A 12,249-nucleotide genomic window follows, 5' to 3' on the forward strand; every position below is an offset into this window, starting at 1 on the left:
GAAGGAGCTGTAAACTCCAAAAGGTAAAAAGATTAAGGTATTAAGAGCTGGATTTTTTTTCCTTTGCAAACATTTAATGAGAATTAATTGTATGCAATGAATCATCTTACACACCGTGGACATTTATAAATATGAGTGGAATATAGATCCTATCTTTAAGATTCTTATAATGAATTAGGAAAACCTAATATAAATATGTAACTGGAATCTGAAGTACTTTGAAGTAACTAAGAAATTCTGACGGGGCAGGGAGTGGGGATTTGAGCATATGAATACATTTTGACATAAACTGTACGGAAACTTACTTCTTAAATGTATGAGGAGAAAGGCATTCCAGGCTCAGGGAATATTATGTGCAAGATTCAGATGTTTGAAACAACATGTGTTCCTGGACTTGCTAGTCTGCATTACGGTATAGCTTGGAAATTCCTAATTTAAAAGGAGTTTGTGCAACTAATTGCTCCTTGTTTATTTTCACCAACATGTTTTTTTTTTTTTGGACGGCACTGTGTGGCATGCGGGATCTCAGTTCCCTGACCAGGGATTGAACCCACGCCCCATGTAGTGGAAGCATAGAGTCTGAACCACTGGGCCACCAGGGAAGTTCGTGTTTGTTTTAATCTTGGGAGCCAATAATTGTTTTGACCTATTTCTTGCTTTTATGTAACATGTCAGTGAAGGTGGAAATGTACCTTCAACAGTTTTGGAGGAAATGATCTTAAATGGCAGCGAGAGATCATTTGGTTCAAAATGAAAAAAATTCTTACTGGTTACTCACAGGGATATATTGCTAGGGAGATTACAGAGCTCCTCCTGCACTGTAAATTTTGATAATCTAGACCAGGATTGGTAAAGTTTTTCTGTAAAAGGTCAGAGAGTGAATCTTTTTGTCAGGAAAACGGTCAGAGGCCATATGTAAACACAGCAGCTTAACTGTGTTCCAGTAACACCATGAACCCAGTGTGGCAGCTGAGTTTAGCCTGTGGCCCCCTAATCCAGGTTCCCACCTGTTTCACGTCGCTTAGATGAAGGCCGTGGAATGCGCCAGGAGATCTCAGGATGTCCTGTTTGGTGCTATTATTTCTGAGGTTCTGTGTATGGCTTAGTTGAGTAATTGAGAAATAAAAACCAGAACTAGTTTGTAAGTCTTCCGTCTGCCAGAAGACTGTATGTTATCACCTTTATTGTTTTGCAGGGTTATACAGTTTATGTACAAATTGACAAGAAACATCTGAGAGACTAATTTATTTCCAGAGCCGATGAAGGGAAGCAAGATACCTATTCCCGTATTTCTTTTGCTCATTTCTGACTTGGCGTTAATACAGGGAAGGAAAAGAGAACATTCTTTCCTCTTGAAGACCCCACACAAAGTGACTTATTGAAATGTTTTCCACTACAAAGAAATAATTGGTATTCAAATGGATCTTTAAGTTCTAAAACAAGCACATAAATTATTCAGTGTATAAAAATATACTCTTGCTTCATATGTGACCACTTAAGACAGAGTTGAGACACTAGAGAAAACAAGGGGGGAAGGGTGGCAGAGGTGTTGACGGGTTTCATAGGTTTTGAGGGGGTGGTATCATACCTTACTACTTGGCCTGAGAGTCTGGGTCACCAGGCGGTGTGGCAATAGGAAGAAGTTGCCATTGGCAGTTCAGCCCCTGCTGTATACTGTAGAAGGTCCTAGATTGAAGGTCCTAGGTTGAAGTCCCTCTGGGGGTTTACGAGGCTGGTTGAGGAGAGATGATCTACACATGCAAATGGAGCCGGGAGGCATATTAGTGGCAAATACTGACAAGTATGGAGTGTTTAGGGGAAGAGATTGGTCACGGGAGGCTCAAGGCTTGGGTAGGCTTCATGTAGCATTTGTGTGGATGGAAGGAAGGGCAGGATGTGGAAATGTAAAGAAATACAGGGAGCAGAGGTCATGGCAAGGGCTTGCACACAGAGGTGAGAACGCACACGGTTTGCAGAGTAAAAATCAGACCAGCCGCCTGGCTAGAGCGGGAAGTTTGCAGGAGAGATGTGCAGCCTGGATTATGTAGACGTTGAGGGGACTGGCCGCTTGGGTAAAGTCTTGGGATATTGTCTGTGAGCACGTAGGGAGCATAAACTGTTTGTTTTTAAATAAATTATATTTTTTAATAACAAGATGCTATGTAAGGAGAGGTTTTAGGGGAGGTTAATCTGATTTGTGTGAAGGTGCTAGAGGCCAGAGTGGTCAAGGAGGCAAGGAGGGTCATTCTGTTGGGTAGCCAGGATGATAATGTTACAGTGAGAGCAGCTTTTAGTAAAGAAACACATGCTGTATTTTGAATTTTTTTGAGGATTTATTTGTAGGGAGGAAGGAGGCTTTTATTTTTATTTATTTATTTTTTTGCGGTACGTGGGCCTCTCACTGCTGTGGCCTCTCCCGCTGCGGAGCACAGGCTCCGGACGCGCAGGCCCAGCGGCCATGGCTCACGGGCCCAGCCGCTCCGCAGCACATGGGATTTTCCCAGACCGGGGCACGAACCCGCGTCCCCTGAATCGGCAGGCGGACTCCCAACCACTGCGCCACCAGGGAAACCCAGGAGGCTTTTATTTTTTTGAACTTTACGTTTTGAAATAATTTCAGACTTAAACGTACAAATAATACAGAGACTTTGCCTTATAACCATCTCCCAGCTTCCCCAAATGTTAACATTTTATATAACCACAGTGCACTTGATACACAGTACCAGCATTGACGCTCAAGTAACATTGACACTCAAGTAACTAAAATACAGACCTCGTTCACTTTCTGCCAGCTGTCCTACTAAGGTCTTTATCCTAGTCCAGGATCACACTCAGGGTCACATTGCCTTTCCTTGTCAGTTTCCTTTGTTCTCCTCCAATCTGGGGACCCTCAGTTTTTCTTACTCTTTCATGACTCTGACAGTTTTTGCAGAGCACGAGCTAGCTATGTTGAAGAATGTCCCTCAACTTGGAGTTGTCTGATGTGTCTCATTAAATTCAGGTATGCATTTTGACAAAAATACCCTAAAAGTGCCTTTCTCAGGGTATCGTATCAGCAGGCAAGTGTTGTCAAGTCTCATGGTTGGTGATAAGTTTTATCACTTAGTTAAGGAGGTGTCTGTGAAGCTCCACTGAAAGGTTACTATTTTTTCCTCAGTGTTCCTTAATAGCTTGTGAGGAGACACTTTGACACTATGCAGATATCCTGTATCTCGCCATACTTTTGTTCCTAATTTTGGCATCCATCGATGATTCTTGCCTGTAACATTTAGTACTGTGTTCTTTGCCTAATGGTGATATTCTCTTTGCCTCCTTTCGTTGCATTTAGTAATTGAAAGAACTCTATAAGGAAGAGCTGTCTCCCCACCCCTCCCCCACCCCATTTTTTTAATTCAATGATTTATATCAGTATGGACTCATGGGTATTTATCCTACTGGTTTAATGCAATACTTTCATTGTTTTGCTGCTCAAATCGTCCCAGATTTGGCCAGTGGGAGCTTCTTCACGTGGGCTGCTGTGGAAAGGGTTCATGCTAGAGTCCAGGTGTGACCAGGCAGGTTGATTTTACCGCAAGTAGGGGATTCAGTGACACGTGGAGATAAGTAAGCTGACAATTTAACTGTTGACCCCAAATCTTCAGTCACTTGATGCCTAAATTGTAAAGGTTTTTCTGTGATTGCATTAACCAAGGAAGCCCACCCGGCTAGGCAAAATCATTCTCTTGTTTATAAACGCAGAGAAGAAAGACACTTGCCCAAGGAATGAATAGAATCACGTTGATGACACTTTGGGGTTTGTTTCTGTGGTACCTATTGTACATATTTTCCCAGAAGCTGCTGGTTGTTGCCGATCTGTCTCCCTAGGCAGGCAAGATTGTGAAACATTTATAAGTATTCCTAAGCCCCACTTTAATTTTCTCCTTTAGCTTTTAAGTGGGGCAAACATGTTTATACTAGAAGAGAGTCCTTTAGCAGTGGGTAGTAAAAATTAAGTCTAATGCTATGGATATCGTTAAAAGGGGATGTCCTTTCAGAAGGTATGTAGGTACGATGCCGCTCTGGGGACGTGAGGTTCCTTGGTTTAGGGCTGCGTCTGGGATGGGGTGGATAGAAAACACACACCAAAGAACAGGTGCAAGGTGGGATTTCCTGAGACACTGGCTCTTTGTTCTACACAAGCCAGACTTAGAAGCTCAGACTCAGAGCCCAGGGCTGTTCGCATGGCTTGCACCTCTGCTGTGTTCGGATCACTTGAGTGCGTCAGGCTTCAGAGCAGCAGGCGGATGATGAGAGGTTCAAATTGCCAATTCCCACCACTGGTTTTTATAGTTTTTCTCAGACCGGGGTGCATGTTAAAACTACATTGAAGGGCTTGGAAAAAAAACCCACGCAGGTCCCTCTCCTATAGGTTCTAATTCTGTGGACCTGAGCTCCTGTTTGATTATTTCTTCAGTTTCCCAGATGGTTCTAATTTACCTCCAGGGTTGCGAACTTCTGGATCTAGCAGAGACAGCTATCTGTGACATCTTTATGCAGTTATCGGAACTTGTTTGTCATGTGATTCTTAAATTAGTACATTCCATGTTATAAGATAAATGTATGCGGAAGTAACTAAAGACAGGCTTGGGCTGCAAACTCAGGTGAATTTCTTAATCTCTTTAAGTCTAGTTTTGTCATCTGTAAAATGGGATTAAAACCTCATAGTTTTTCAAAAATTAAGCAATATATTGCATGTAAAATATTCAGTACAATCTCTAGCACACAGCAGAAACTGATTTATTACTTAGTAACATGCAGCATGTTACGGTAGAGTGGTGACTTCGGAATCAATCACAATATTCTTCCAGCCCTGGCTGTGTAACTTCCCAGCTCTGGGGCCTTAAGTAAATTCCTTAATTTCTCTGAACCTCAGGTCTCTTGTCTGTAGATGTATGAATAGGTGGGTGCAGCTCCTAATGTGGGAAAGTGCTTAAGACAAAGGAGGTGCTCAGTAAGCATTTCTGCCGCCTTCCCTTTCATTCTGTTTTTTAACACATCACAGGGCAGTGGAAAACTCTAATTTTGAGAATATCATTGACTTCGGTTTGGCCAGGCTGTGTTGAGAAGATATTGTTACAGTGGCCTTTGTGGCTGTGACTGACTTTGGGAGCACATCCCTTGGAGCCTCAAGGAATGGTTGGGCCTGATGCAGAAAGAGTTGTGGTGCCTGGCCCTGTGCTTCCACATCAGCACTTGACTCATGTCTCCAGTTTGCATTATGCCGAACTTGTGATGACCGTGTCCTTCTCAAGCCAACTTCCTGGCTGAGTGGGATTCTGTCCTTTTCACCTGGATCAACTAACTTTTTTTTTTTTTTTTTTTTGTGGTACGCGGGCCTCTCACTGCTGTGGCCTCTCCCGTTGCGGAGCACAGGCTCCAGACGCGCAGGCTCAGCGGCCATGGCTCACGGGCCTCTAGCCGCTCCGCGGCATGTGGGATCTTCCCAGACCGACGAACCCACGTACCCCGCATCGGCAGGCGGACTCTCAACCACTGCGCCACCAGGGAAGCCCTCAACCAACTTTTGATTGAGATGCAAGGGTATGCTGGGGCTTAAAAAGGACCTCTCTCCCCAACCCAGGCCTTAGAACTCTACTGGACAGCCTACTGGATCACAGCCTTAATTGTTTTAGTGCATAGTCTCTTAGCACATGGGCCTCTAGTTACTTATGGAGATTTTTGGCTTCTTAGAATGATAAGAAGTCTAAGTACACTTATTCCACTTTAACATGTTCATTTCTACTTGGTCACCCAGAGTGGGTAAAGGACAATGGCTGAAGGGACAGCAAGTTGTGTTGTGAACTGAATTCTCAAGTTATCAACAGATTTGGTAGTTCTTGTTGGTTCCTATTTTAACAAAGCAGGTCATACTTCTCTGGTGACTGAAGTGATTCATTCTTTTTCCTTTCCTTTCTCTCTCCCCTTGTAGCCTAAGTATTTTAATTCAATCCAAGGAGAGCATTAAGGCATGTCCTTTAAAAGCTGATTTAAAAATTTGCCTTAAGTCTACCATATAGTTTAGCACGATATTTCCAATGACTCTGAAATAAGTTCCATTTTTGGTTCAGACCCAGCCTCAGAGACTATTAGCATCTAACTTTAGTGGACACCTAACTTTAAAAAAAAATGAAAGTAATATATGATTGCTAACCAGTTATCTTTCTGAGTAAAGCCTTCTGAGTTTACTCTGAGTTATCCTTCTGAGTAAATAAAATTTATTATGAATTTTTTCTGGAAGTTCATTTGTGAATATTAAAGGGTTGCAATTTTCTAACACATGTTTAAAATATGAGGTTTGCACGGAATCATTTAGGGAATCATTTTCTATGGTTCATTAAATTGGAGAGGAGAAGAAATAAATTTGAATTAAAATCTAATTTCATTTGTATTGTTACTAGTCTTCTCTCTATGGTCCGTATAAGTCCTTCATGAAAGAATCATTGCATCTAGCTTAAGTAATTCTAGGAAATTGGAAACAAAGGGGGAAAAAGAATCATTTCATCTGGGCTTTATATTTGAGATATCATGGTGAGAGCCATTTAAAAGAGGACACCTGCATCAATTGGACCAGACATCCAAGATTATAGAGTAAATTGTTAGGAAATTAGGAAGAAGAAATGTTCTTCCTGATTTATTTAAAATGTTCTTGAGATCCCGTGTCTTCTGATAAATGATTTCTAAGTTAGAGGATGGTATCTTGTTCACATGTATGTTTCTGGAGCTGCCACTGTGCCTGGCAAGGAGATCAATAGGTGCTTCATAAGGGAAATGAACGGAAGTTAGTTGCCATGGGAGTGATGAGATGAAGCCCTGAAATGCTGAGAGGAGAAACAAAACCGAGGGAGTCCAAGATGGGATGAAAACAGCTGAGTAATTGAGTCTGAGGGAAAGAATATTGAATGGCGAGGGGTGCATCTTCAAGGGTGTCCTTGTGCTACTCTTTCAGGGAAATGTTGGGAGAGCAGTCCGTGAGGTTCTTCCGAGCAGTCATTCTCAGATTCCTGTAAGTTGGCCCATGGTGTTTCCCCAGTAAAATTATGTAACAGTCCTTTCACAGTGTCTATGAAAAATGAGGTAATGGATGGTCAGTTCCTCCATGTTCTTTTTTCTTTAAGTCTTTGGCACTTGCTAGTTTTAGTCAATACCAACAGCTAACTTAAAGTGGTCTCAAAAAAAAAGTACAGTTACGGTAGTTATTTTAAGTTGAACAGATCAGTCCTTTCCGGAGTGGTACAGAGAGCGCTGAGCTTCCCCGGCTCAGGTGAGTTTGAGAGCTGCTGTCCTGGAGCGTTCAGGAAACACAGCTCCCTCGGGGCCAGTTAAGAGCGGGCTTCACAGGAGTTTCTGACAACAAATCCAGGTATTGTGTCCTGTAAAAGGCAGTTCCTGTTAGGTTGCTCTGGTCGATCCCCTGTGGGCTAGGCGCTTATCTAACGCTGTTATCTAGTCGGCATGGAAGGACCCCATGGCTTTATTGACTCACCTTACCAATCTTTTGTAACAAGCCATCCACGGGAGAAGTTTCTGTGAAGTGGAATTGTGCGAGTGTAACACTAGTGTCGAGACAGCCAGATTTGGGCTGGCGGGAGAGAGAAAGGAAGCCTTTCTGCTTTCTTTTGTGGAAGTGCCCCCGCCTAATTCTTTAGAGCTTGTTTCTACCTGGAAGCTTTCTTTTTAACTAGATTATGTGAAGTAGTTGCTTTTCTGAGCTGATTTAGGCAATTAGATGAGTAATAAAGATTGTCATTCTGGTCTGCCATATTGACTTTTAAAAGGCTGTTTAGGGGGAAAAAAAATCACTTATCATGATGATTCATCTTCAAGTTATAAATCTGGTGTAGATGCAAATTTTAAACTGTTCAGTATTTCAGTAAGCGAATACAATGCCTAGGCTCAGAAGACAGGAGGCCTACGAAGGGCCGGTTGGGAATGTGTATAGACTAGACCAGAAGGGGTGAGTGGGTGTTTTCTTTTAACACATAGCAATTAAAAATGGCCTGTCTTAAACCTTTCTTTTTTTTTTCTTGGAAGCCATTACAGATCTTTAGCAGCGTGTACCAATTGGCATTCCTGGATAAAGAGTCTGTATATTTGTTTCAGTTTAATTAGAAGTACTATGGGAGCTGTGTGGAGTGGGCAAGGGGCTGAGTGAGAATTCTGTCTTAGCTTAAAGTTTGGTAGAAGGTTCAGGCACTGGAAGGCAGTGAGTGGCAGGGTATGTTTTGTAAGTGATTCTAAGAGGTGGACGCGGCGGACTAAAAACTATGGGATCTCAAAAGACAGCAAGCTTTGGAATAGCGGTAAAGAGCTTTTAAACATAGATTGGAAGCTCAGTAAATGTTCATTTCTCTGTTCCTTTTCCTAAACCGCAACGGGAAATGATAATAGTTTTCTATTGCGCTTGTACACATGTGGTTGATGGTGCTGCTTACCTGATTGTTAGGTAGGAAAAATAAGCTCCTACAATTCAACTCACTCAGCAAATAGTTGATGCAGAGATATAAATATCTGTAGTAAATGAATAGAAAAATAAACATTGTGTGTGTGTGTGAGGTTGTGTGCTAGAGGCTGTGAAAGCAAAGCAGGTTAAGCTACCAGCACTCCCTCAAGGAGCGTATGGATTCGTTGGGGCAAATGCGCACGTAGAAAGATAGCCAGTACTGCAGAGCACCCAGGAGCCGCCATATAAATAGTCAGAAAACAAAGAGCTCCCAGAGGGACAAACTGCAGTGGACTGGGGTGGGTGGGCGGAGCTTCACCCAACAGGTGACTGCACAGACCCGGACTTCAGTGGGGTTCAGGGGTGTAGCAGGGAAGACGGAGGGCTTTCGCTTGTGGAGGACGGTGTGAGCAGAGGCAGGTATGAATCGCAGCTTCTTCTGATGAGTAGATCTCATGTTGAGTCAAAGAAGCTATGCACGGAGGTAGAAGAATAGAAATCTGTTGGAGGCAGACTGTGGTGGGCCCAGAGGGGCAGGCTGGGGGTTCGGACTGACAAGCAAGAAGGGACCTACTGTCAGTTGAGGGGCTATATAGGGACTTCTGTTCAGTTGAGGTTTGCAGGATGGCCTGAGGGGGCGTGACTGGAGCCCAGGGAAATCCACTAAAGCCGAAACAGCAGTCCAGGTGTGCAGGGATGAGAGCTGGAGCTCGGGTTGGTGAGAGTGGAAATAGAAGGGACAGGAGAAATGGGATCAAAATCACACTGAGAACAAAGTGATACATATACAAACATGCCTGTTTTTCTGTTGCACTTTTTGAAGTTGTGCTCTGTAGGTTGGGAACCGTTCCCATGGAATATCCTGTCCCATTGGGATGAATGTTGACCAGATACTTACACTGAGTGAGAATAAAGATGTTCATCCTCCACGGCCCATGACAGTTTTTTGGCTTAGACAACTGCTGGGCCTGCCATGGTCGCATATATTGTGTCCTCATAGTACAAAGCTTTCTGTTTGGTTCTAATTTTCCCCTTTTCTTTCTTTTCATATAGACTCTATCAAGAAGAATTTCCAACCCATACCTTGAACCTGCTCCTTCCCAGGTATGATTCGTATCTCTCTTACAGCATTTTCTGAAACAGTGATTCTTCCCTTTGCTCCTGATTACGCCATCTCCTTCACCTGGGGTGGCACGGCCGAAGGTGTTTCAAATGCTCTGATACTTGAGTCATGGATAGGACAAAAATGTTCTCCCATTTTCCAAGTCCTCTACATGAATGCATTATGAACATGGCAGAGTTCATATATAATATAAATATTTTCAATTTGCTGTATGATAGAAATGCTGTATTTTTAAAATACTGGATATTTTACTCTGAAAACTTTGTGTAAAAGGGGCCTATTTATATTTATTGTTATCTAACAGTAGAATATCCCCGAATGCTCATTGAAACAAGGTGGGGATGCCTTCATTATGTTGTGTTAAAAAAAAAAAAATCAGCTGACAGGGTTGCATATTTTAGAATAACAGGAGACTGTGAGCTTTGTGAGGGCGGGACCGTTTTGGCTTTGCTCAGTACTGCATCCCCAGCATGTGGAATGGGACCCGATAGCTGCTTAGTGTTTTTTGAGTGACTGAGTGAATGCATACTGGTACATTGTCAGGACTAGTCAAGTGTCAGCTGACTCATACGTCTTTTATGGCGATACTTTCTGTTATCGGACTTAAGTTTTTTTTTTTTTTTTTAATAGATTTAACGTGTTAAAAATAAATCATTACGTGTCCTTCACATTTTCTTCTTAGGTTGTGTTTAGGAGGTGATTACAGGAAAATTAAGGGAGTGTAAGGATAGGGTTGAAGTGTTCCGGATCAAGTTATAGTCAATATATTATCAATTTGTTTGCCTTGGGAGAAGACATAAAATATTTTATAGGTGCAAAAAGAGTTCAGCAGGAAGCAAGTAAACAGATGTTAGCATGCACCCTCAACATATCTTCACTTTCATGAGCCTTTACTTAGACGGTTCATTTTCATTTAGCTTCCTTTGTGAAGCAACATTGCCCTGTGGACGAAGCTGCCAATTATAGAAAAAGGAGGTAGTTTATAAAGTGGGACATAGACCTCTCCAGATCTGAGGAATACCCTGCTTCATCCTCCAAGAATCAGAGATGCATGTGGACAAATCAGAAGATTAAAAAAAGAAGCTATATGAAACTTTTATCTGCTAGATGGAATTGTGAAGTAGATGAAACCAGGATGCTTGGCATTAACTGTAAACTCTGCAGTTGAGTGAAGCTTAAAAGCAAAGCACACAGAAGCCTGCTATTAAATTGTGTCATGGTGAGAGATGCTTGCTAGATAGGAAAAAATTATTTTCCCAGCTTCCAAGACATTTACAAGTATGCATTTATCAATATGGCAGAGTTCATATATAAATATTCTTCAATTTGCTGTACTGGTACAAACATTGTATCTAAAAAAACAGGTATTTTGCCCTGGAAACTCTGCGTAAAAGGAAGTTATTTATAGTTAAAGCAGTTAAGTGTTTTAAGCTTAGGGACTTGGCCGTAACTTTTTCTATATAGTATGTCATTGGCAGCTCACAAATTGTCACATCATTGTTCTGAATTCTCAGTGAGTCTTTGTCTTTTCTGTGTAGATTTATGGAGAGAATTCTTCTTGTGCAGGAAGAGCACTGAGGAATATTATCATCGTTCAGGCAGCTGACCTGATAAAGGACAGGGTGAACCTCAAGGGATTTTACAGGTAACACAGTTTCCTAACACCTCGTCAGAAATTCTCCTTGAGAAAAAAACCCCCAAACATGTTAAAGACATAACCTTGATCACAGAGAGATGGGCAATTATCAGTAGGAGGAGGGTCGGTTTGTTTGAAGTATCTATTTGGGATACTGGTGGTGTGGTGACTTTCCTCTTAATTAAACTTAGCCGAGTGTTTCACAGTTGGACTCCTGGTCTGAAGATAGGGAGATGACAACTGGAAGATTACAATACCATAAAGAATAGGGAGAGTACTCAGAATAAATGATGACAAAAAAAGTAGGAAAGGGTCTCAGAATAAAGACATTTCTTTAAGTTAACTAAAGTTAGCTTTATCACAAACTCATTACAGTCATTTTCTTTTTTTCCATTCGCCACAGATGGGAAAAATTCCATCATGGGCTGGCTTTTGGGGATAGTGGTTCCCAACCTATTTGAGTAAGACGACCCCCCACCCTTTTTTCTGAGGCATAGTTTACATACAGTAAAATGCACAAATCTTAAGGGTACAGCTTGACGAATTTTTAATCATTACACACACTTACGTAACTACTATCTACATCAAGCTTTAGGGAGTTTTCAAACCCTAGATAATTTCTTCGTGTCCCTTCCCTGTCAGCAACTATCTCATGCCAACAACTTCTTTCTGATAAAAAAAATTTGGCAGAATCAGTAATATTGGCACCATTGACCAACTGTGTAGTGGAGATGAGAGAACTATAATGAATTAACACTTTAAACTCCCATGTTAATTAATCACAGTATTTCCGTAGATTTTGACACATTCGGCATAGGTTAGATATGATTTATTCCGTTGACAAACAATGCTTTTGTGTATATGGAATTGTGAACCTCTTGAGAAAGCTCAAAGGTCACTGCCCCACCCTCCCATAAGGAGTTCACAGCCCAGGGTCTGAAAAGCCACTGGTTTAGAACCTAGGCCAAGCAGACGCAACAGGCTGGAAGACAGGCTGTGGTGATTGTTGGA

At 42.0% G+C, this 12,249-nt stretch overlaps 1 protein-coding gene across 2 annotated transcripts in view; it reads left to right on the forward strand.

Moving 5' to 3' along the window:
* Positions 1 to 12,249, forward strand: part of RAPGEF5 (Rap guanine nucleotide exchange factor 5) — a 222,007-nt gene that overhangs the window by 30,364 nt on the left and 179,394 nt on the right. For both annotated transcript variants that reach the window (XM_067746170.1, XM_067746171.1), the window contains exons 2-3: positions 9,533 to 9,583; positions 11,141 to 11,247. In XM_067746170.1, coding sequence (XP_067602271.1) covers positions 9,533 to 9,583; positions 11,141 to 11,247 — 158 coding nt within the window. The remainder of the gene's footprint in view (positions 1 to 9,532; positions 9,584 to 11,140; positions 11,248 to 12,249) is intronic.

Source organism: Pseudorca crassidens, chromosome 8 (assembly GCF_039906515.1).
Source record: "Pseudorca crassidens isolate mPseCra1 chromosome 8, mPseCra1.hap1, whole genome shotgun sequence".
Taxonomy (NCBI): domain Eukaryota; kingdom Metazoa; phylum Chordata; class Mammalia; order Artiodactyla; family Delphinidae; genus Pseudorca; species Pseudorca crassidens.